Source organism: Lepisosteus oculatus, chromosome 4, assembly GCF_040954835.1.
Source record: "Lepisosteus oculatus isolate fLepOcu1 chromosome 4, fLepOcu1.hap2, whole genome shotgun sequence".
Classification (NCBI taxonomy): Eukaryota; Metazoa; Chordata; class Actinopteri; order Semionotiformes; family Lepisosteidae; genus Lepisosteus; species Lepisosteus oculatus.
The window spans coordinates 30,562,028-30,589,208 of record NC_090699.1 but is presented as its reverse complement, the minus strand read 5'-3'; the positions used below and the strand labels follow the sequence as shown (position 1 = coordinate 30,589,208).

Below are 27,181 nucleotides of genomic sequence, written 5' to 3'. Positions count from 1 at the left end.
ATTTTTTTAAAAAAAAGCTTTTACTTTGTTTGTTTTTTCTATCTTAAAGGGGTCAATAAAGTTATTTCCTGATACCATAATAAATAAACAGCTGAGGAATGAATACCTTGAATATTTAGGGGGCCACTGCTGACCAAAGAACAAGTAAGTAAAAGGATTTTTAATCTCCAGCTGACTGTCTAAAAGCAACTGGATATCCATGACCAATTCACTTCCGTTTCCCTGCAAAATCCCTTCAATCCAGCACTTTATTTAACCCTCTGTCAAAGCTGTTTTACTAAAAAATGGGATTTCTAACACCTGGCAAAACACTTTCCTTAGTGATCCTCTCTGTTTGGTACTCTTCCCATTTACTAACACCCGTACTCAGAAGGACTCCCACCCACTATCTTACTACAAAAAAACACAGGAATTAAAGCACAAATCTGACATGCACATCACAGCATTTGAGTAATGGGCAAAACATTTTCAAAAAACAACATTTTTACTGTCCATTTCTAATTTACTCTAGCTGTGCAGAATAAGCAGCCAGCTGGCCTTAATAGCTTCATGTGCAAGTCACTGATACATAACAGATGGCATATTAAATTGACATGTTTGTATTTTGATAGATCACAATACATTACATCATGTGCAATCAATCAGATTGCTTACAGGTGTCTTATTCTTGTTATAATTTTCATTCAGAACTGTAAAGAAGATTAAAAGTCTTCCAAGTGAGGTCATTTCTCTGTGTCTCATACCAAATAATGATGACAGAAGTCATAATAAGCATTTTTATTGTCAGTATTTTTGCTTTATTTCCATTTAACTTAATCTGCTATTCTGGTGTTGCAGCCCTTCATCCTCCACTATCAAAATTATGACTTCCCTAATGCTAAGAAAAACCTTGGGACCTAATTGTGAAACAAAATGACATTCCTTGGTCACCAAATGCTTATCACAGTGCTTTTTAAAGTATATTCTACAAACAGCTCAAACACTTCCCTGGAGAAACATCTCTAGCTAAGACACTAACAGTTCTGACTTGTGCTTGCTACAGTATCTGAAAAGGGCTTTTGAGCAAAAACCAAGACCTGGCCACTTAAGCACTAAGTCCTACACTGAGTGGATGTTGCTGCAAGCACTGAGAGCTTGAGATCTGTTTTCATCACTCATTTAGCACAAATAAACTGAACAACTATTCCCTGTGAATCACACAGATCTACTCTGTCCCCCTCATTAAAATCTTGAGAAGACACTTAACTGAGCTTTTGAGGAATTTGATGAACTGGGAGAATTCTAGTTTCATTTCTTTCTGAAGAAAACCTCCCATATCAGAACTTATTAACAAAAGAGGCCAAAGCTGAGGCTTAGTAGTGTTATCACAGCACTTTAGTAGTAAACCTTGTCTATTTTCAGTGCTTGATTAGAAACAACTGTCCTGGTTTGTAAACCCTGGTACAGTCAGGGGAATCTAGTTACAAAAACAAGTTAGGTTTTTATTCTGTTTGAACTACTTCTTTTATAAATCGAATAGCTACAATAACCCCTATAATCTTCACAATAGTCGATCTCTACAGGAGCATGTGGGGGGTATGGTACACAAAAGAGGGCACCCCTTCATCTCTTCAGAATCCTTTTCATATGTCAGTCAAGGTGGGCTGCTCTGACATTAAATGCAACAGCTTAGCCAAATGCAACACAGCTCACACAGCTGTCAAATGTAAGACAGTACAAAAATGGGGAGCTGACAAGGTGCACTCCAGAGCACCTCTGCCAGTGAGAGCAGGGCTCCTTTTCATGAATTCTGATCTCCTTCAAAATATACAGACCCTTTGTCTAATGTTTTACCATTTTTTTCAAGGGATGCAAACAGTCATGTAAAAGTCTTAAAAGAAATGACAGGCAATTGCTTTAATATATTCTTTATAACCCTGAGTTATAACATTCTTTTTTGTGTCTTTTAGGATTACAAGAGCACAGATCATAAATGGTGCATTTTATTATTGTTAACTTTCCAGGTGATCGGTGTATCTTTTTTGAGAGAATAATATTTATAGTATCATATTTATAAAAAACTGAAATTAGAAATCAGCTTTTATTGTGGTAACAGAAAACATGTTGTTATTTTAAAAATTACATTTTGTCTTGCAAAGGAGCTGTGTCCATTATCAGTTAAAATAAATTACTACTGCATTTTAACATTGCTCTAATTTTAAGGGTATCTTGTATGAATATTATTTCTATAGCTGTGACTGGCTAATCATTAGGTAATAAGGTTCTATATCCTGTTTCCCTGCTATAAGAGCTCCTGAAAGATAAATTATTAAGCTCTTTTGATACATTACTCTCATCTATTATGGGTTTAGGATAACAGAGTGAATATGACAATAAATGAAACGGCAGTGTAGTGTGGATAGATCCACAATCCAGTGGACAGATTTATACCTGGATAAATAGGTATGTTCTTAAAACCCAAACACAGATTGTTTGGCTCTAGTTTTCATTTAGAATAATACAATTCTTAAAATGTATACATCCATTACTCTTATTTCTTTGCACTGTTACCCATGCTCTCAGAATTAGCCATTCTGAAAACTGATCATTTCCAAACACCCAGTCTGTTGCATAACTAACTAGGCAAATCTCCACAGTTACACAAAGGGCAAAAGAGAGTTTAGGCTAGACTCACATGGTGAAACAGTGAATAGCTTGTGTTACTGGCAAGCTCCAGCTTGGATCAAGATGCATGCCAATCCACATTTCATATGGAGAGTGGACTCTAAGGTCCAAAAAACTATGGTAAAACAGGATACACTATCAAACTGGAAAATCCCACAAAAATTAGACAAAAAAGCTAGGACTTTGTGCTACTAGGAGTTCTAGCTCTCAAGTGAGAGTCTGAGGGGGATGGTGGGAGACATTAAAGTCAAAAGTTCACAACAAAGATATAATGTTGAAAATAACGTTCATATGGAAAGGCTTAACAGGTAAAGCTGTAACAGATGAAACACAGAGGTCTTTCAATAAATCCCTTGGGTCAATTGTGCCAGCATTAAGCTTCACTAGACATAGACATCTTAATTAGACATAATTATTACACCTTTTAAGTTTCCTTTTGTTTACAAAGAATGGCAATCTTTAAATATTTTATGTATTCCTATTTTTCTGCTGTTTTGAAATCTTAATTAACAAAAATGTGGCAAAACCTTGAAAGAAAACTGCTATTATAGTTGTATCTCATCCAATATCTGTTGATAATTTAGATTTCAACAGTGTTGTACATAACATATTCATTTTCATTGGCATCCTTTAAAATAAAGCCTTTGTCGAAGTTTAAATTATCAGAAGGTGCAAATCATTTTTTACTCAGGCTGCCCTGCTAATCATCTTCTAATCATTTTGGTGCATATTCCTAATGGATCATGTAGAGCAATAGTCACATCACTATTTCACCCTGCTTGTTGAATAGTAATGATGTTATTCAACACAGATGCTGTGTAGTGGAAGGTGTGAGCTGTGTCCGTAGTCTCCTACCTGTTATTGTTATGTTGCTGTAGATGTTTGAAAACTGCTCCTTCAGCAGGACCAGCTGTGTCTGAGCTGCTTTCTCTCGCTGCAGCTCCAGCATGATGTCAGGATGGTTCGCAAGCTTGCAGCCTTTTTGCTTATCCAGGGCAATGTCACTCCGCACAATATCTAAGCACAGAAAAAAATAATCACTTTAGGTGCCATACCACTCTCCATATCTAAGTCTCCTACAAACAGTTTACAACAGCACACGTGATGATCATCTGCCTGTGAGATGGTGCTCATTAGCTCAGAGCAACACAGCTATAAAGAGAAATGCCTCCCTTCCTCTCAAGAGAACACTGGTTCACAATCAGAACATTTTTTTTCAGAACCTATTTATTTCACTGAAAAAATGAGGAGAAAAATAAAAAATACAATATAAGGGTCAGATACCAATGTGAAAAACAAAGAAAACAACACATATTTCTAAAATGTGTTTTAAACACAGATAAAAAAACATATTACAATATATCTATTGAACTTTTAAAGGCAGTGTCTTCATAAAATCACTATCTCAAGCTTATTAAACCCAACAAAAAATAAATGTTCAGAATGTAATAATAAATCCAACTATTCATGTCTTATTTAGAGACAATATTCCAATAAACTCAGTCTGAACTGTAACTATATACAGGTACCAATTGCTTCTTCTAGTCATTGGCCAGGTCCCAACTTCATAATTATCTAGATAAGGTTACAGTATTGTGGGAAAGCTGCAGCAGACACTACCTGCTTCACAGGCTAGTTGAATGCACAAAGCACTGTGACAACTTTATTTAGAAGACTTAGACTTTGGAAGCGTTATAGTGTACTGATAGCCTTGAGGGACAGGGAGAAAGTAGGTGAGTAGGTTACTTGTTCAGATTTAGGAAGCTGTGAAGTGTAATGGCTAGAACTGAGAAACTGGGAGGCATCCTGGGATGCATCCTGGGACAGCATTAGAAAAGACCGTTGAGAGCTGAAGCAGGTAGATGCAAAGTAGTATGTAGTCTGGTAAGGATGGACCTTGACATGATAGAGTTTCCACAATATCACATGGCATAGCTTCCAATAAATGACAATTCCTTAGACAGGAAGTCAGTCCTTCACGTTAAGTATTTCAAAAGGGTCAACTCCTTCCAACACTGAAGAAGATGCTTCTAATAAACTGATGGCCGAAGAACTGAACACCAAGCATCCCACTTTCTGCATGAATCACAAACAATTAAAAATCCCCTTTAAAATATCACCATTCTGCCCAATCACATTAAATCAAATATTCCCAGTTTGTGTAGGATAAGAGAAATATTTTACAGTAAGAAATCAGTAAATGTTCATTGAAAGTTTGATTAAAAGATTTTTTTAGTTGGTATATATTAATGCATTCTCAAAGATATTTCCTAACATTTCCTCCAAATAAAATCCCTTAGGTTCATTTCCCTATCACCTCATTATTTTTCTTCTCATATCATATTCTTATTTCTTCCCAAAATTGAAATTTGCAGTGGCCCGTTCTTGTGTAGAGGCCCTTGCACCTGGTGAAAAGTGGGTTTAAATACAGATTTATGCTCCTACTACAGACTGGAGGAAGTAAGGGGAAAAAGCCCTCACCATCTTCATAATTCTTCAGGTAGTAGTCTGGACCCGGGCCCCCTCTGGTTTTAGCCAGATTCTTCAGATTGTGAAACTGAAGAAAGTCTGTCCTCTTGCCTCCGAACCTCAGATAGGCAGGAGAGAGTCCCCTCGCAAGTGTCACAAGTCTCTTGGAGCTGCAGAGATGCACAAAGAGATATGAGGAGGGACCAACGTTACAAATCTGGCCCACTAAACCACAATACAGACCAGTGCTGTCTAGAATGAACTCAGAGAGGGCAACCCAACATTCTCACCACAAGGGACTCGGACGGCTACAGGTGAAGGCTGAATATCCATTTGGCAGGTCTAAGAAATCTGGGCAATACTGATGAGAAAGATGGGTGCACAAGGGAGCATGGTTACTGGGAGAAAAACAAACCTCACTGATGTAAACAACTGGCACATCAGCATAGTCCCGCTTTGGAAATGCCATGCTTCCACAAGAAATGATTTTAAGTTAAGGAGCAATAAATCTCCAAAAACAAAGTACAACACTAATGATGTTTTTGTTTTTGCAATGTGAGGGCACAGACATTTAGATCTGCTGTTTGCAATTAAGTTTAAAGCAGCCCTCCAGTTTATGCTGCATGGAGCTAACTCTTATCAAAAGGATTTTGGTAATATTTTAGTGCTAAATAATCTTGATTAGTATCCCTGTCATTACATGTTGGTTACTGGAAAGAGACAGAGACAATAGCTATGACACCCGGTGACCTGAAACATATTTCTTTTAATGCATATTTAACTTAACTATTTCCTTGTAATTATTGTGTTAGGTGCTACAACTATCAGTAAGCATACTAATTATAGTTATATCCTTTACTCCATTATCTAATGAATATGAAATAATTTTTCTTGACATGACTAAAAAACCAATGTGATTTATTTTAGTAATAGAATTTCTGGAAAATTGTTTTCTTTGATATGCTCATTAAAAAAATCTAAAGGAAAGACACACATACAGTACTGTAGTTTGGTGTAAGCCTAGTTGTCAGCATATGATTTTAAGCTTACATTTTGCTTTTTATTACATGAATTGTTTTCATAATCGTTCCAAATAAACTAAAGAAAGATTTCGAAATACATTCAAGCAGGTGATGTTCATGCTCTGTTTGTGTCTCTTCAAGGGCTGAAGAACAGAAGAGTTTTGTAGATCTATTAAAAAACGCAATATGAGGAAATAGAAGAAAATGTGAAAACGGGAATGTTTTGAAACTTAATTGAAAACAAGTTAAAACGGGGTATTAAATGCGTTTATGAAATGTAAATATTATATTCCCTAAATTAAGAACAGAATTCAGAAAGCCTCTCAGTTTTCTTTTCGAACAAGAAATAATACAAATTCACAAAACTAGAATTATCAAGTGCGAAAAATCTGTCAATCTTTAAACTAAATTTACTTTTCAAAATATTTTGTTTTATATTTGAAGTTTTAAGCTATTTATTCAGATTTGGAAATGTAGTGCTCGTAATTATACGATTTTTACAACTCGCAGAATCCCGCCCATTTTAAAAGACACACTACTTATGGTCGGGCGTCTTATTCCCTGTCCAGGACTCTCAAAAAGAGAAAGGAAAAGATGGATTAAACGATATAAATAAACAGCACTTCCCCTCCCAAATCTGAGGTCACAAATATAGCCTAATTTAATGTTATTTTAATAGGCCTATATACAATTTAATAATCTGGGGAGTTCGAGTTCGATTTTTTTTAAAGAATAAGTAACACAAAACTTGCTTCGTAACAAGGTAAAAACAAAAGTTGAGTTTCATTCAGCACATCATTTGCAGTAAGCTGGATTTATAGTGGGGAGGCAAGACATTTACCAAGTGGGCTACATTCCGGACTCCCTCGGCCAACAATTCATAGGAAGTGGTTTTAATGTCGTTTCTATACGCTTTCTTCGACTTCTACACATGTAATGTCTTATATAAAGTTTTTATTAAACGAATAGATTTAAAAACAACTCATTGACATTTAGTAAGAAATGTGAAAATCACGGTTTACGTCAAATTAAATTTCCAATATGGTCTTTTCCCCCGTGAATGTATTACGTTCCGTAGAACCCTACAATCTATAGTATTTTATGTTCAAATTAAAAAACCTTTATCAGAATCCGTGACCTTTATCCGTAGAAGGTCAAAACAGAAAAAAAAACAGTTGAGTTCAATTTATGCTGCACTTATAAACGTAATAAATTATTCAAAGAAATGTGTTTTAATGTAAAATTGAAAAATATTTTAGCGCACATCTTTGAAAAGGACAATTAATGAAATTAATACCGCAAGATGTCCCGAAAAAAAAACACCTTGTAATATACAGTTGACATTTCAACCATAAGCCTCCTTATTAAGATACGTTTGAAATATCTTAAAATCAATGTACTGTTACATTGACTTTAAGACATTTCAAACGTATCTTAAGAAATGTATTACCATCGTTATCGACAAATTGTCACAATTCTTTAAATCAAAAACCAGAGATTTTTTAAAGCAAAAAGATTATTACAATAATAAAACCTAACAACAAATATGCGAAAATCTACGAAAAAATAAAATGACATTCATTTTATTAATTTGTTCTACAATATATTTACATCCATTCAAAATAAAAAGGATATTTTTATTTTTAAAAGCTGTGGATTTTTTTAATTAAAACTTAGAATTACCCTATACTAATCTGGACTTAATACACCGTGTTCCATAAATAATGTAGAGTCGATTTCCATAATTAGTGTAGTAACATCCATTAGGAAATGTATGTCGATATCAAAGGTATTTAGACACCTGACAAGTCATGTTATTTCTCTAACAAGAGAAGAAAATAAAAACAGGATTGCAGGATTTGTTCTGTTGCTGTAGGCTTCGACCCAATAGGTCTGGTAGGCCTACATTTGAAAATAACGCACCTCTAAGAAGGAGAAAGACAAGTCTGTAAGTCTGTGTGGAGGACAACGGGTGAAGTTATGACAAGCCGAAAAAAAATGGAAAAGAAGAAGCTCTGTTTGAGTAAAGATTTAAGAACGTTTTTAAAAGACAGGAGTTTTCGAGTTTTCGTTTAAGTACTTTTCAAAAAGAACCCTACTGGACTTGTCAGAATGCTTATCTAACTGGAAAAAATAAAACTAGTACACATTGTTGAATTGCTGACAGTCTATCATTAGCCTGCTCTGGGTAGAAAAGCTTTCTTACCATACGAATAGCTTTTACATGTAGCCTACAAGATCGTGTGACATATGTTCTCCAGTTGATTGTTGCTGCCTTTGTGAAAAAAAATCGACGGTTCTACTTTAAAAAGCCGTGGTGCAGAATATTAAGAAAACGTGAAGCGACCCGTTTTCTTTATTTTATTACTCAAGTCTTGAGTAATTCGTAGTAGACTAAAAAACGAAATGACAGCAAGTTTGGAATTGTTCACTTCCAGGTCAAAAATGAAAGGATTTTAAAAACTAGTCGGGAATGTGTGTGTTTATGTGTGTGGAGGGGGGGCTCTTTTAACTCTTTCATTTTATACAGGACTTATTGTTCTCGTCTAAAAAAGTGCATGGACCAAAACCATGACCGAGCAGTTAACATAAACCAAGACTGAGGTTCAAAGGTCACATGCCCCCACCCCTTAAGACTAATTCATATAATGAAACCACGCTACGCTTCATTTTGAAAAAGCATAGTTGTAGTTGTTTGCATACCTTTAAAGAAACGTCAAAATAAGGGAGGGGGGGAAACTATTAAGATCAATTGTTGTATTTTAAAATGGACATACTGTACTACACTCTAGAATTCCATTGGATTTGCCAGCACTGCAACTGTTTCTGCTATCAACCACTATTAGAAATGTCTGCAATAGCAGTGACAGTGGTAAAAATCATAAAACCACAAAATCATGCATTTCTAGTTCCGTCAAATGACTTATTTATAATACCGACCGTTACCTGTTACATGTGCAAAGCAGAAAGAAGAATGGTCAATGGAATCGATCGGTCCCGCTATAGTCATTTGTGGGAAAGGGGGCGTAAAGGAAATCTAAAAGTCTGAATGTGCATTTTAAGAGAACTTAATCATTAAAAACAACACCAGTCACTGGCAAGATGTGTACGACACTTTTAATATATATTTCATATAGTAATCATAAGTCTAAATAAATGCTCTGGTGAGAGTCAAAGTCAAAGTTATGTCAAGTGATAATACTATACTTCTTTGCGAAAGCTTACAGACAGCATAGAAAATTAATTAAAAAGTGAATGTGTGTTCGAATTTATATACCTTTTAAAAATGCCCCCCATTGAAAAGTATGTTCTCGGGCTAGTGTAGATCTTGTGAAATATGTCTTTTATGACCACCTTAAAATATTTTTTTCTCCCAGATTGTACTGAAAACACAATATTAATAGCGCGGGGTTCCGAAATGTGGCAACAGCTACTAACGGGCTATTGCCAACGAGGTAATGTGTTCCACTGCTATGCACTTAACTAAGAACACATTGCATTTTCACATGAATGATGAAACGTTTTATTTTCTGTGACTGAAAAAAAGAACAGAAGCTAAGGCGATTTGAAATTACCTCTGAGGGGGAGAGGTAATGATGGTGGTGGCGCAGGAGAGAAAAAGACGAATAGTATAAAAGTTCTAAATTACCTTAGGAAGTCGAGCCACCCGTCTTTAATGATAGAAGGGTCCAACTGCAAGGAAAGGAAGTTTTCATTTACAGTCTTTACAGGACTCCGCGTGTTCACGTCAAGGAGAATGAGCGTTCTTTCCATGAACCCCTGTCCCTTCCCTCCCGAAGCCGTTTTTCTGTAGGCATCCGCCGATGAGGATATCAAGGGTTGCACCATCAAAGCAATGGATACCAACCACAGAGAAGAGCCGAAGACAGGGGAGAGGCAGTGCTGGGGCATCATCATCCGCTGAACACCGGGCGGAGCACCTCGACTGAGAACCTGCTGAAGCTATGAAAAAAAAAAAGGGAAAAAACAGATTCACGGAATGAACTGCCTTAAGTTCAATTGCCCTTCTCTATGAGCATAGATATCTGTTTCTATCTTTCTGTCTTTTTCTCTACACCCCCCCTACCCCTCTTCCCCCATGTTTTGGAGCTGGTGAGGGGAATTCACGCCCCGGGCCAGCCTCCTCTCGAGCTGAGCCAAGAATTGCTATAGTCCAGCACCGCCCCTCTATCAGACACAGAACTGGCTAGTTCTTAAAGGTAAGATGGCTCTCATTTAACACGTTAGAAGTCCCAAAGGGGGAAATGCACTAGTATTTCTGTGAAGCACGCTACATTAGCATAGAATCATGTGCATTGCGGATCTACGGTCAGGCTTGTAGCCCAACACAGTGCTGTTCAGTAACTTTAGACTGCTTTGTTTTACAACATTTCAACAGTATAAATCTATAGTACTATCATATGAGGACACAATCAACATTTCTTGTAGATCTAGAAATCTGGGAACACATTTTGTCTCTTCTTCGTAAATATTGCACCATGGTTCAGGATCAAATTACATTTTACTCTCATAAACAAGACATATATTAATCAGATCCGTGCAGACTGACACACAAATCACAAATCAACTTCAGATGAATATTTGAAACGTTTCTTAGAGATGTTTCAATCATGTTAACTGAACTGCTGCGGTTTTCCAAGTAAGCTAAGTCAGCAAAAAAGGTCTATTTACTTTGAGCAAGCAAATACAGTTGCCAGTATAATGTAGCATTCTAAAGATAAGGTTTCTGTAAACGCCACATTCTGTTACATACTCAAACCACTTACGATATATATATTATTCGTATATATTAAATACACGCACAGCTATCAGAAGAACATGGCAACAATAGCATCTTCAAGACGCCGAATTAGTGCGAAACCAGTCCTTAGTTCTTAAATGTCTTGAATGAGGCTATCTGCAAAGCAATATAGAATTGCCTTCGTGATTTAAATATTATTTTGCTTAAAATTGTGCCTCAAATATTCACTTGTGACTTTCAGACGTGAAAACGTAGCCAGAAAATGGCCAAATAAAACGTTTTAGGCCTATAAAAAATCCCCTGAAGTTCTTCCACTGCCAGAAACCAATGTTTGTGTTGATAATACTCATTTTTTTCATTTTGTTTCGTGCAGATGATTCAAAGCGCACAGTAGCAATGAGCAGTTCTGCTATTTGGAATCTCTACTTCAACGTAGATTTCATTAGCTGTCACCATTTTACAGACGCATGTGGGCATCTGATGCATTACATGAAAGTTACAGGTTCCAGACCTCATGGGTCATTAAAAAAAGCCTTTGACCCTTAGCTGGAACTGGCTCACGTGTTATGATGTCTAAGGGGAAAGTTATTAATACACGATTAGTATAGCTAAGAGTACTTTTGACTTCCAAGATCACTTCAAAGATCCACTGTTTGAAGGAGGACCTCCTCATAAAGTGAAATTTATGAGACTTTTAAGTTTATCTTTGTGTCTGACGTTACAGAGGTAAAGTGTCGTACTGTACATACGTGTCGTACACGTACTGTACTATTCTACCTGTGTCCTGCGGTGACATTCTGTAGCACGCTCTCTGAGATATAATGTAGCTTATTCTTATGATTGTCGTTGTCGTTGAAAGTGGTGTTAATGTTGCTCTTCCAAATTTTTGAGTAAATTGATAGCATGTCTAAACGTTAATATTGACGCCCAAACTGCAAAAAATATAGTTTGTATTATCTTAATTGTTTTAATCACAGCAGTCACTTTGTTGCCATTCTTCATTTCCTTATTTCCTGGAGAGAGTTTTACTTAAGTACAGTTCTACGTGCATTTTTACGCAGGCCTATCGCTAATAAAAGCAAATTACTGCGTTAAACTACTCTACAACATGCACACGAGTGAACTTATCGAGATTCATATTAACTTCACACAACTCAAGCAGCGCTATGTTTTTATTTTTTCTTGCCTACCTTTCCTCGTGGAATTTCCCTCTTTTTGCTCCTTTGCAGCTCGGGCGTTTACGCAGCTCCTTAATCTAACCTCTACTGTACTATGAATTTATTCAGATTCCTGCAGTCTCTGGGCTTCACCGTAATATTTTAATGTCATTTATTTGATCTTTATCACATTATGACATTATCACTTTATCACATTATTGCAATCATCATAATTATTGTTCATTAAGTGTTTTGATGAATTGAACTGCACTCACAAACATATCTAAATAACTAAATCTGTTCAAAATATTTCCCGAATAATAATTTTGTTGGATACTTTTTTCCCCTTTTTTATGTCGGATTAATTCATTTTTAATTCTTTTTATTCCGTTTTTTGAAAATTTCCCATAAGGAGCTCTCAATGTGAAAATACGAATATATTCAAATCACAAGGTGTATATCTATACTTTGATTATTCTATTATCATTAAATACATCGAATCCATCCCATATCTTGAGAAAATTATATTTTTTAAATTAATCGAAAATCGGATTTTGAATTTTATAGAATCATTTAATCAACCCGATAAATAATCCCTATCAATTTGACAAAGAACACAACACAGTTAAAAAAAATAAAATGAACAACAAACGCAAAGTCAATTACACAGCAGGCTGTAGCAGTGTTAAGGAGAGCGAGTGTCAAGCAGGAATTATGTACAACTGAAAGCACCATCAGATACAGAAGTATACAAAGATACTCTACACATCACTCCGATGTAACAGGGGCAACATAAAGATACTTGCACCTTTCAATTAGATTAACTGTAAAATGGCACAGAGATGCAATAAATTATAAAGATTTTAAATTGTTTCATATAAATGACCTCTTCTTAAACCAGCGACACATTCTTCTAATATACAGTGGGGTACAAACACGATGAGTGATGTAAGAGATGTCAATGATGAATCTGAAGGCAAGATTTTTAAGATATCAATGGAGTTATTCATAAAACCTTCATTATCTGTTTTGTCATGGCGATATAAGCTGTTACCATTTCGTTGTCTTTTTCTTTTGCTATCTATTAACAGGGTTTTCTGGCGTGGCAATGTGGCGCGACAACCACCCCCCTTTCCTTATCTGCATACACTGAAAGTGATCCATTAAAAACATCGATGACAGTAAATACCTTTTAACTGTACAGAGAATGCTACTGTATATTTCTAGCTGCTGTCAGCAACGTATAGGAAAGGTTTAAACTCTCGTATATATAGTGTAGTGAAAACCGAGAGCAATTTTCATTTCTAACAGTATCATAGGCACAACTCAATTTGACTAAGTTAAGGATTCTATCGGAAGAAATGAGATAGAGGAAATCCTTCCTGCGAACTTGTCGGCCTGTGCCTCTAAATACGGATTTCTCTGTTTTTAAACTTCACTCAAGACATGACAATTCAAGACACAAAACGACGTTTAATCGTTGTCTGAATAAAGAGCGGGCCTCTGTGGAATGCTGGATAACCACTGATCATAAAAGAGTTCACGTTTCCGTTGATTTCAGCTATACAGTTTCACATCAGACTATCCATTATTGATTTCGCTTCTGAATTTCGAAACAGTACTTTTTCCATAATATTTTAAGAATATCATAATTTTGATCGTTAATTTAGCCTGTCAATATAAACTTGTCTGCCTTTTCTTTGCGATTGTGAAATGTTATTATTTTCTAAAGAACCTGCTTTTTAAAAATCTGCTACCCGTTTTGTTGCCTCGTTTATACGAGGTTGTTGCCACCGCTTTCAGTGGCTCTATCCAAGATGTGGATGTACTGTATAGGCCCATACCGAGTCGCCTGACATGTGGCTCTTATGGTTCTGAAAGGCTTCCTCTAGTCTAGACAGTAAATAAGCCCATTTCCGTGTAAATCAGTTAACGTTTCACTTTTTCATTGTGCTGATAATTTACGGCATTTTGCACGAAGGTGGGTGGATGTATGGAACAAACTATTCTGTCATCTCTCATGTTTTCTACCAGGATTCTTCAAAAGATGAGATTACAGGATGAGCCTCTCGACTCGAAGGCACAGTAATAACAACCTTACGAGCTAGCTGGGCTAAATGTCCTGCTCTTATTTGTAACCTTACATTCAATTTATAATGGAGCAAAATATTTTTTATTTAACATAAATCTAAGTTAGTGGTTTCAAAATACACAAATTCCATTTTAAGGACAACTTAATAACAGTGTTAGTTCCTGAAAAACAACTCTGCTTTTGTTATCGCGTTATTTGTTTGCACACACTTTAAAGGTTGTGCTATTATTAAAATGTGACAATAGCCGTAATTTCACCCATATCTCTGCATGGGACTAAGGTGATTATTGGGCCTTGATATGAACACCCGTTACAATCGTGGAGGATAGCCAGCCAGTTACAGAATATGTCTCTCACGGCTTGAAAAAGCTCAGCATTATTACTGGAAAATATTTTCGTTACAGACGGATCGAGATAATACATATCTTTTCTACAAGGTTCTTAGCATAATACATTTTGCAAAGGAACAAGTAATAGGTTTATTCCATGCTGAAAAAAAGAAGAAAGAGAACACAACGTTTCGGCCGTGGAGCCTTCTTCAGGTGCCAGCCTACGCATGCTGACGCAGCTACCCACCTGAACTACATAATACATTTTGTGCGAGTTTCGGCTCCTTTTGCCCTATTTGCCAATATATCATATTCATTTAATGTCACAAGCCATTACAAACGTGCCGTCTACTGCCAGCACTGTTATCAGACTTTCATATTTTCTTTTGAATGCTAATTAGAGTTGGTTGTATTGACACTTGCCAAGATAATAGAACAGTAATTTCCCTTCACATGTCAAGTACCAATAGAATATAAAGGATCAGGTAAAGGTTTATTCCATGCTGAAAGGAAAAGAAAAGAGACAACGTTTCGGCTTTGGAGCCTTCTTCAGGTGTGAAGGCACCTTAAGGAGGATCCACAGCCGAAACGTTGTGACTCTTTTCTTTTCCTTTCAGCATGGAATAAACCTTTACCTGTTCCTGTGCAGTCTACGCATGCTGACGCAGCTACATACTTGAACTTCTTCAACCAATAGGATATACAGTATCACGTGCTTTAACGGGGTGACGTCTATTTCTATTCTTAACTAGAATAATCCTACTATTCCTTCGCCTACATTTCTCAAGAAACATAGATGCCATTCTGTTAACATCTTCATCATAATCAAAGACAGCGAGTTATTGCATTTGATGTTGTGATTTCAGCCTTAAAGAAAAACAAGTCTATATTAGATTTAATCACACAAGTAATCAGTATTACATCAGTAATGCAGAGAGGGGCGTCTTTAGAGCTGTGAAACCTGATTATGAGACTATATGTTTCAGTTAAGTAAAAAATCCTGGCCGAATGTAAATAAAAACGTTTAAAAAATAATCTTTTGTTGCTGGCTACTGATAGACATCCTTTCTAATGCACTACCCTACGTTTATTTTTGAGTGAAATATTCAACATTTATAGCTGAAATAATAAGAGACAATTAGGAAAAAGTCCTTAATAAATCAAAAGGGGGGGAGATAGAGGCACCCTGTAATTTACTTTTTAAAAAAGTTTAAGCTCGAGGCAACATTAAGTCCTGTTTTATATGTTAGACGTCTTTATCCACACTTGAAGGGTAGAATGTTGTGCAACTCAAGACAACCGGAAAGTTATAAAACTATGTTGCAGCATCATGGAAAAATCGGATCAGGAACATTTTATTTAATCTAGTTAAGCTTCAATTTGGTGTAAATTAGGCACATTTGCAAACCTGTAAGACTTTGAAGACAGCAACGTTAAAGCAACCACTATTGGTGTCCAACACATGTTTAGGGTCTATTAAAAAAAAACAATTCAGGTCTTTAGAAAATGCCCATAATAGGAAAATGAAGATAAACAATTTCAGATCCCGCATAAAACATAAATGTTACGGTAATATTTGTTTATGTAATATATGGAAATAAGACATTTAGATAGGGACAGAATTATGTTACCATGTACATTACCTAAAGATGGACATTTTTATGCGAATCTGAGGTTATTACAAGTCGGTAAAAATGTTTTCTACCTTTAAATTTAAACTTGCTAAATTTAAAGGTAGAAAACATTTTTACCGACAGCACCAAGGAATTACTTTACAATTACTCTTCTACAAAAAGCAAATACTATAGACCTAAAATAAACACACACTGATGTGTATAACAATGCTGCTGGAATCGTCAATATGCGCAAAATTGTGTGGTTCCTGGTATAAAATCAAAACCATTTGTTTATTGTATTGCAAGTGAATTTGAGCCGCTTTTATAGGTAATCAATGTTATTTTTTATAATTCATGGCACTGTTCTCCACTGAGCAAGAAACTGAAACGTACAGCAGAGACTTTCAAAATGAAAGTCATTCAGGTAAAATTGCGGGGCATATTTATTTCAAATGAAGTCAATATTTGTAAATATCTGCAAAACTCGCAAGTTCTGTTAACTATATTAAATCGAACTCATGCAGGTCGTGAAAATTCATAAAGTATAGCGATGCTCTTGGTGTTTTTGAATTCAAATGAAATAGGCGTGTTAATATTTCTATAGAGCTACAGATGATGTCTCTACCAGTGATCACTTCTCTTTATTTTCACTGTTCCTTGACACCTCGCTCTCCTGTACCGCGAAGTACTGTAGACTGGTTAAGCTATTATTTCATTTTTTTCGTTTACCAAACGAGAATGTAAACAACTACTCGCATATTTCTCGCTTTCGGTATGAATTTGCGGTAAAATTTGTGCGAAATGAAAAGCGGGTGTGCATTTTAGACGTTGTTAATTGTCCATTTCAGTAATTTATGTTTTCTTGATTTGTCTAATTGAATGTAACGACATATGATCTACAGGATGTTTAAATCTATGCTATATATTTCATTTTTATTTGTTATTAAATTTCATTCAGTTGGATTTCTTCAAACAAGATTGTACTTCATAATTACACTTGAACAGGATTTTAAAATTATAGAGGGTCCACACCGAAGAAAGAAACACCATTCTCTCAGCTCTCTTAAACCGTTAAACCTAAAATTACTTCTAAGCAAAAATATAATATTAATATGCCACTGTAAGCGAAATGTGAGCTTATTTCATCAGATGTCCCGACTTCACCTATAAAATATGAGTTTTTATGAGTACCCCTTCTATATCGTATTTCAAAGAGGATGAATGTGACGGCGCCGAACAGCACAACAGGTGAGGAGACGCGGAGTCGTCTTTGTCTCAGTAACCCAGTGGGACGTGTGCTATAATTAATTAGCTGTCGCGCGCTGCTTCTCTTCAACCACAGTTCAGCTAAATCCCCTGTACAGTTTATTTCCAACTTTAGAGCTCTTGCACATAATAAACAACACTACAGAAAATGGAGGGGGTGTTAATGGGAATTTAAATGCAGAATATTGCATTTAATAGTTTCTTTTCATTTTGTTATTGGTTACAAGGAAATGTATTACGAGAAACCAATTTAATGGACTAAAAAACAGTTATTTACATAAAACAACGAGCGTGCTGTAAGAGTTTGATGTGTTTTTTAAAGCGTGTTAAAACAGCAAAAAATGTTTCGTCAACAACAAAAAATGTGCGTGAAAAGTCACCCGTGGACTGAAGATGAAAACCTACTTTTTAAAATATGTTATAACATTTACAGTAATATGCACATGGAATGAGTAGTGAAAGAACAGTTATTTATGTACGTTTTTTTAAAAAAATGATATATCTGATCGTCCATTGACAGAAAAAGTAATTGCATAAAAATCGTATTTGCGGTAATCTCGTTTCAAAAGCAGAGAGCTCCCATTTAAACAGGGCAGTTTACAGCAGCAATTTGAGCTCACAGGTACAATAACTGTCCGAGGCGAGAGGACAATATCCCACGAGCTTCCTTTTTGCAGTCCATATTACATACTTCTGTATGTAATGCAAGCGAGGATTTTGTGCTGAGTCTATTGGTTTTAACATGTAACACTACTGTATATATTTTTGAGTAAGAGATAGAAACATATACTCGCTCAATATAGTGCGTGCAAAAATATCTCTGTCTTAACAATAATTACAAACAAGGGGATACCATTCGATCATCCTTCTTCTTTAATTATAACGCTAGAACAATATAAGAAGGTTATAACATTCTTATAACACCTATAAGAAGGTTACTAACGAGAAGAGGTCACTGTCTTCAACAGGGAAAACACAGCTGTGTTGAAAAGTCAGGACAAACAAAGCAATGTTTTCTATCTCAATATAGTGTTTCACAACATGGTCTTGTCCGTGACTGAACGCTCATTTGTCTCGATTTAAAAACATTTTAGAACATACATGTGAATGAACTGCTAGAAAATTCGAACCGTTGATGTGGGAAGAGAGCAGAACAATATCTTAAAGCCATTTTGGTTTGGTAACCTTCAAATGGGGTTTCAAAGAGTTATGAAACCTGCACACTTGTAGGATCCTTACAACATAAATTAAGTAGTTACACAAATAAGGCTATGAAATATTATTTCATTCTTGTTGTGCCTCTCTTTTAGAGACTTCAAATAATTGAGGTGCGCAGCGGCCTTTTGCGCGCTTTGTCAATCCGCTGGCCAGTGTAGCACAGCTCAGAGCCGAGTCATCTTTCAACAGCGAGCACTGTGTTCAGCTATCTGCCTAAACAATGTAGACTAGCCAGATAAATAGTGTAAAAATATTAGCCTGCTATATTAACTCACTTTTTGAAGTAGTCTGCCTTTAATTTTTGTTTGGCCAGACATAAAAGCTTGTTGCGTCCTAATAGGGCTGAGTGTTTCGAAATTGAACATGGCTTTAACCCTTGCCAGAATTCTTGTAAACACACCACTGCGATGATAGGTTGCATCTAACAGTAACAAAAATATCCCTCAATTTCAGAGTTCTGTAGTAGCTCCCAGCGGGTTTCTTCTCTATTTCTTGACCTTTTATAATATATATAAATATATGACTCTTTAATGCGGTTTGCTTGCAGTTTCATTTTGTTTCTGAAACCCTTGACAGCGAGCAGTCTAGTTTTCGTTGAGACCTGCTTTGATATCTGCCGCGTTTCAGACAGGGTTTCAGCAAAAGATGACAGCTGCGATAATTTTCTTGCAGTTTAAAATAAACCTTGATGGAGCGCCGCAGATTTTTATGGACCTCAGAAAATATTAAAAGCGGAACTTTGAAAAACGATTTGGTGTCTTCCCAAAAGTCACCATTTAGGCCGTTGTGAAATGTCTTTGTATTACAACATTTTCAAAATTAAATGTTGTTTTACATAGTTGACATCCTTAGCATTCTTCATTACTAGGCCTATAGCCAGATATTTTGAAAGCTTCAGTTAAACATATTAAAGGATAATAAAATAATTGGATTCATAAAAAACGGAAGACAAACACAAAGAAATTACATGACCACGGAAAAGTACGGATTTAATTCACTCACATTACGCAGCACAGCTGTATTCATGAAAGGAAAAAAGACATTTCCACACACCCTTTGCTCTCTCTAGTCTAGTGACTTCCCGTGGCATGTTAAACTGCTTCAGATCCCTGTGGGCGAAACCATCTAGGATAAAGTATCTTATCTATGAGATCTTTTTGGCAAATGATTTTTCTTGGGATGCTATTAGAGCAATGTTAAAAATCCTGGAACCTTGGATTCGGAGTACCAGTTAAGTCCTTTGTAAGTTTTGCAAAGTACTTAACTGCAAAGTTTTGCAGTTATGTTTAGAAAAAACATAAGGATCTATTCGGCAGTGTGTATAAGGGACACTAAAAGTGGGAACATAATGATGAGAAAGGTTACAAATGGAGAGTCCATTTAGGACAAAGAGCTTGTGGGTTCATTCACAAGCAGAACCATCAAGCAGTGGTTTGTATTCTGGACTTGTAACTGGACTTTTGTGGATTCAAATCCTACCTGGAGAGCTGTATAAATTAGTACTACCAAATACTTGACAGTTTGGAATAGTAAACTGGTAGTATAAACTTAAACTCCTGATATTGGTCGGCTGGAACAGCCCAAAATCCTTGATGTACTGAAAATCCTGATATCTTTTCAACTATAAATTTCAAGCCACAAATATTTTTATCTTTCTGGTCTATATTGGTTTAATTAAATGTGCTTTAAAATGTCTGCTCTGGCCTTCAGATGTTAATTTGAATACTGTTGCTTGATCTCCAAAGCCCTGGGCTGAAGAATTGGTCTGTATCTTGGCCATCTACCAAACAGTCCTTCTTCATTTAAATATCTTTGTAGTCTTGCTTGGTGTACATTTATTCTAGTTTGTAATTCATCCTGCACTTCTTTTGAAGTTAAATTTTGAAAGATTTTTTTTTACATGCTTAAAACATCCTCCTGGCCAATTTTGGTAACTTTTTTGTTGTTAGAAAATTAAAATATGTGTGTGTCTGCTTGGGGTTGTCTCAAAATTTTAAGTGTAGTTATAATTTGTCTTTTATGGCCTGAAGAAAATGTTTAGTAATGTGTTTATTTTTGCTTATACCAGTTAGTGCTTCAAAAACTATTAAGAGGTTTCCTTTGATCTTAGCCATTCTTCCCTAATACTCAAAATTAGCATTTTAACATGACTAAAATTACGTAATTAAGATGTGTGAATCCTATTATTTGTACAATAGTTTACATGGGAACTTGTCTAGTTATGTTTCTTTGAGTGTACATACAGATTAGATACTGGAGTTCAATCTGTGAGTAGCTGTGTACACAGCCTGAACATTTTCACACAGACCATCATGTGGCAGTTGAACAGTTATACTGTATCTGACCTATTTGATTCTTTACAAAATAGTTACTTATGACTTATTCGCCGACAATAAGCAAAAAAATTACCCAACCACCATTTTAAGAAGGTCACTTTGTCTTCGATTGTGAACTGTTTCTTCAAGAGGAGAATTCAGTGATCAGGATAGGGGAGATATTCAACTGTGTTGGCTTCTTCATATGAAAATAATTTATCTAAATAAAACAAAGCCATGTCCCTTTTTCTAGAAAGGAAAATTAAGTCTTTATGCAATACACAAGGTTTAAATAATGATAAAATCCGACAAAGGAATTCTTCAGCTGGTTAGAAAGAAATATAACAAGAGTGCAGTTAATTTGTCAAGTTGCCGTCTTCTGGAGTTGTTTATTCCAGTTTATATTTAACACGAGGGAAATTCCCTGCCTGCCTCTCGTATATTAAGGGGATTTAATTTGAAATATATATATATCTTTTAATTAGTTATAGCTTATTATACTGGAGATGGATGATATTTTTGGATGCACAATGACCAAGTTTATTTTAATAATGGAGCGCAAATACCTTTATCACTGTTACTTTCATTCTGTGTCATTTTATATTATTTTTTCATATAAGCAGAGATGTATCATTTTGAAATATACATTTAATGTATCTCAGGTATCAGGTATTTTGGTAAAAGTCAAAAATCAAAAGCGCAGAGAATCACACAGTGGTCATATAAACTATATTCAACTGAACAGTCTAAGCCAATCCCCACCTCCCCAATATAAACCAATCAAGGGATAATCACTGTACAGCCTATAAGCGATATAAAACACAATTACTTGCTATGTGCATTTATTTTGTATAAAACTATTTGTATCCTGAAGAGTTTTGTTAGTGTTTTATACAATATTTAAAACTTGTCATATTTATGTGTTTAACATAAAAATTACATTTAGTAGCAATGTTATTGCTGGAATAAGTTCAAGTAGGTTATTGCTTGAACATTTTAAATTATAATACTATAGCTATTTGGAACATAGCTACGTTATAAAATGTTATTTAGATACAAAGCAATGAAACAACAAATTAAGAAAAACATTATTTCAACTCGTCACTCCCTGCTCCTACGTAAATCCATCCTTAAGGTTGAACTAACCAGCCAGCAAAGATGATAAAATATGAAGCTTTTTTTCTAAGTCAGCATGTAAGCCACATATATTACACATATAAATATGTATATACGATACACATTATAGATGCACCGGCCAAAATGTCCGTCTGAGCTTACCTGTACTATTCAAAACAGGAAGCCACCTTCCCCTGTCATTCATTTCACCCCAGTTTCACTTACTCGTCTGTCTTCAAAACCAGTCGATTAAATGGCAATAGCAGATTCTAAACCAAGACAAAAAGCACCTGGCATTAAATATACTGAAATACTCGCATACGGCTGAAAAAAATACAATTCGTAAACCTTAAGAAACTAGGTCTCTACAGATGCAACGCTTGTTATGTATTGTCAAAATATAGTCAACAGATTTAGAACAGTGATTAATTCCAACGTGAAATGAAGTATCAGTATTGTTGTTGTCGTTATGATTTTAAATTGCTGTTGTCTTATGGCATTTACCTCAAAATAGTCACCGATTCCAAAAAGCAACGCAATTTCTAATCTGGTACAACGGATGATATCTGATTTCTCCTTTTTCCGAGCCTTCAGCATTCCATAATAGAAGAGTCTTCCTCAACGTAATTTCATGTTACTAGGTGGTCAGGTAAAACATACAATGTACACCAGACACAAGACGATATCTGCTGTCGTTCAAGACGTTCAGCCGTGGAGTGCAGCACCACGCTGACGTCTGACAGAGGCGACTGTTTGCCGGCGGTGGCTCGAGACGAACTTCTGAACGTTTTAATGAGGCACGTGAGGGAGAGGTTGCTGAAAACACGCAGCTAATAAATTCGACCGTTACTCGGATCCACATGTGAATACGGATGTCGAGGACCTGTGCCCACTTATCTGCGATGCCATCAGAAGCACTACCTGTTATAGCAGGGAGCGGGACGAACGACAGCCTGCATCTGAAGACTGAAACTAATCAGATTATGTTAATAATTTAATATTGTAGATCTATATGGGATCTATGTAGCTTTAACTTAGCCTGCATGATTCCTCATTGGGCTTTATTTCGAAACTCCGAAGTTTATTAATCAGTCTAATTCTGAAAAGGGCAAAATATCAGATTAAGGATTTTAAATACTAAGGTAATACAAACCCCATATATATAAGAACACTTGCTCCGTAGAAAACGAATCGCCTACACTATGGCAGAGATGTGTGAGCAGCACACGGTTACGGATATTAAGATCAGCATGTTTTGAGACGTGGGTTTTGCTCTCCTATCCCGAGAGCGGAGCAGGTGGACTGGAGCGGGGGCTGATGTGACTGTACGTTTACTTTCTTTTAAAATCACAGTGGCAGGTGTCAGTAAAACACAATGAAGGGGTCAGTAGCGAAGACTTAATCCAGGGATAACGCGACTCTGGTTAACAGATGATTTCCTTTTTAACCTCGAAACTCCTTAGCGAATTGACCAATGTTTTTTTTTTATTTTAGTTAAAAAGTTTAAGTAGTACACGGGAAGTTCATGTTTAAATTGTAGGATTTAATTCAACAATAGTCTCTTTAGTCCTTTGTAATTAAAAAAAAAAACTAAGTGGGGTTACCCGAAATAAAAGGACACATTTGTAAAAGAAGTATTATAAATATTTCACACCGCGAAACAATCGTGCAAAAGGTCAGGCAAGCAAGTATTCAATAATAAGTGGTTAGGCAGTTCAACAGTTTGAGATTCGCATTATTTCAGATAAGTTTTAAAATACGTTCAGAATTTTTTATATATTTAGCTTTACACACAACAAACTATTAAAGGCATTGCTTGTTGGGTTTTATGAGCTCATCTTGCATTTAAGTAATTACAAAGATTCAACACAAAGAGTTTCAAATCTAAATCTATATTAATCTTCTTTGTATATAAACTTTGGAAGAACTTCATACGTCGGGTCCCTTTATTTCCTGATGAAATGGGGTTAAAGACTTATTTTAACTTATTAGGATCTAAAAAGAAAGCGACCGTGCTCCTGTCACACTGGAGTCCAGATGATCCTTAAATAGCCTGCAAAGACTTCAGCTACACTCTAAATGAATCATTCTCACTTAATAATTCTGGACTCCTTAACGCAAAATGTCTCACCTCATTCATTGTTACTCCTCTGCGCGCTGAGTTAGCCCAAATATTTTACTGTCAGGTTAAGGCTAAAAATACAACCAGTTACCGCATTGAAATTTGCTGTTAGTTTCAACAGTGGGTTCAGATTAAAAACAGCCTTTTCAGATAGGATACCCGAGCCAGAAAGAAAGTCTTGGAACCCCTGACTCGGAGTGAAGAGGAATAGGAGATACCGAGACAAAATGCAAAAACATGCATACTAAGCCACAGACATCACCAATTATCATCACCCTATTATTACGAGCGGTAACAAAAATGTTATAACTGCAGCAGCAGTAGCGCTCTTGTGGTAGACTACACTAAAAAACTTCTGAGAATAATACAGTCTGGTTTTCAAGCCGAGACGACTCAATATTGTGGTAAAGTCAGCACACAACAACACAAAGCCGTGTTTTTCTAGTCCCCCATCTTTTAAAAAAAAACCGCTAATATTTTGTTGGTGTTTCTTAACACAAAAGCGGACAAGTCTTTTTTGAGAAACGCGAGAGAAACTTGTGCGGTTTTCGTTTGAATATTTGAACAGGTGTCTTGTGAAATATCCAGCTTTTTAAAATAAAACAACAACCAAAGAAGCAAGAACACATTGCAAAAGGAAAATCAGTCAAGTGAACGTTGTACTGTACGTATCTACAGACTCGTATATTGAATGAAAAAAAAATATTTTGGAGAAGATGTTTGTAAGGATAATCTATGGAAATTCGTCAGGCTAGGGTAAAGTGTGCGGTACGGGTTGTTTTTTGCGTGACACCGGAGGCGAATCCTAAAACCATTAGGCTACAACCATAATAATGAATGATCTTTTGAAGCCAGATTTTGCTTCTGAGAGCACATTTTTGGAAATGTTAATCCATAAATGGTTAGCAGATTTCTTCTTCCCAATCTTTGTTTTCAATGTGCAGTGGAAGGATTCCAGCGTTTCAGCACACATTTCAAAGGAACAGGGTTTATCCAAGCAGTGATGATGTGTGAAAACTGGAACGCAATCACAGATTCCGTGAGAAAAAAGAATTCTGGATTTACGGTGCACTGTCAGTGGCAAAATACAGACATGAATGGTAACCGCACTGCTCCAGCAAAGAAATTTCTGTGGGCCGCAACAACCTGCTTTTAATATGTATAATCAACGATCCTAGAGTAATAGACATCTTGAAACACCACATTACATGAATTAGGAAAACTACAAAAAGTGGAAAGTGCTACACAAACACAATTATTTATTGGCTATCACTGCACATTGCTAGAGCGCGTCTGCGTTAGCCCAACCAGCTGAGCGCTTACTGTATGTCACAGCAGTGCTGAACGATGAATTCATTTTGAACTCATTATCCGTTTCCTTCCAAGTCATTGGAAAAAAAACAGACAGTCCGTAAACAATAAAGGAAATCATAAGAAACACGTTATTCTTACCTCATGAGATCGTGAAGTCAGGTAAACGCCCGGCCATTCGAACTGCTACCGTATCTCTCAAGTCTCTCTGCCTGTGCAAAACGTGTTCAGTTTTACCTTACAAAATCAAGCATGCCTTATTTATGTAACATGAATGATTGTTAAATATTTGTGCCCTGGAGCCAGAAAGGACTTACATATAGCATTTCAGAAGGGGTCTTTTATAAAAACGCTAAATGTATTTTAGTAGTTCCGATGGGTAGCTGCGTCAGCATGCGTAGGCTGCAAAGGAACAAGTAATAGGTTTATTCCATGCTGAAAAAAAGAAGAAAGAAAACACAACGTTTCGGCCGTGGAGCCTTCTTCAGGTGTGGTAAATGTATTTCAGGGCTTGACAGAACTGTGTGGTTTGTTGTGGTTCTGTTAATGAGCAACGTGAACTACGTGCTGAGTGGAAATAAACGTCTGCTTCCTCTGCCTCCGAATTTCTTTATTTCGGGGTGGGGGGGGACATTTAAATATTTCACGATTAGACTGGCACTCCTGGTGCGCGGTACTTGAATCCTAAACTAGCTCACGCTTTTCACAGCCAAGACAGTGCAAAGGGTGCCACCTCGTGGTGTATTTCTATATAACTGGCCAGAGTTTCTTTATTTTTCCATCTATCACTGCCCCATCACAGAGATTTTGCAAATCATGCACATCATCTTCACGTTTATGAAGTACCTGACTGTTATAATGAAGGGAGGTATAATTGTAAATATTCTGCAACTTCTGTGTGTCACCAAAACGGTGCAGGTGGAAACATATTTTAAGTTTATGATATTGTTTATTCTACGCGATTTGAAAAACGCGACCGAACCCAATTGTTTCGTGTCTGACGCACACTACCGGACGGGCCTGAAATAAGCGGGGTGTTTTCTTAGACTTTTATTCATCCAGCCCTTCATATTTCTTTTCCAGCGCGGCTGTGGAGAAGCGCAAACAAATTATTTGAAGCGCACAGAAAGGACGAAGTGTCAAGTTTTTTATTGTGTACTTCTGGATAAGCTCCAAAATACAAAATATATTTTAAAAGACTCATGACTTGTAAATTTGCAAACAAAAATGCGGTGATGTGAAGGCCAATGTTTGGATTTAGCAAATCGAAGCATGCACTTCATCAAGTGACCTAAACTGGGATTTTTAATCGCTCCTTCAGGGTTAATTTCCTCGGTGGCGAGTCCCCACAACCTTTTCTGCCGAGCGACCCATCAGCATCTGTGGCTTATGTTGTTACTGTATTCTCTGTTACAAGAACTTAACGATAAAAAAATGACACCGTCACCATCTCTCAAGGTCATCTAGGACATTCTGGAATGTCATGATAATGCCGTTTTGCAGGACCAAAAAACACACTTTTAACGTCTTCAATGGTACAAACAACCTTACAGTGGCAAATATAACAATTTTTGCTAAGAGATTGCAACAGGAACAACGGCGGTTTTATAGGACATTCGCCTAGTTTTCGAAAGCTATAAGAAAGTATTATGTTAGAATAACATTTTCATTGTACACGCAACAGAACCTTAAAAGACACATACCAAACATAACCTGTCTATA

The 27,181-nt window shown here is 36.2% G+C and overlaps 1 protein-coding gene across 2 annotated transcripts in view; it reads right to left on the bottom strand.

Annotated features, from left to right (window-relative positions):
- The window catches only part of hpse2 (heparanase 2), a 100,781-nt gene extending 78,020 nt beyond the window's left edge, over positions 1-22,761 (bottom strand). The window contains exons 1-6 of one of the 2 annotated variants that reach the window (XM_015346524.2): positions 22,531-22,761; positions 22,189-22,295; positions 10,024-10,118; positions 9,805-9,848; positions 5,146-5,303; positions 3,520-3,681 (exon numbers count right to left, since the gene is read on the bottom strand). In XM_015346524.2, coding sequence (XP_015202010.1) covers positions 3,520-3,681; positions 5,146-5,303; positions 9,805-9,848; positions 10,024-10,118; positions 22,189-22,231 — 502 coding nt within the window. In that variant the 5' untranslated portion in view covers positions 22,232-22,295; positions 22,531-22,761. Of the gene's footprint in view, positions 1-3,519; positions 3,682-5,145; positions 5,304-9,804; positions 10,119-22,188; positions 22,296-22,530 lie in introns of those variants that run through there. The other variant, XM_006630435.3, reaches the window with a different exon arrangement.
- Between the last annotated feature and the right edge of the window lie 4,420 nt (positions 22,762-27,181).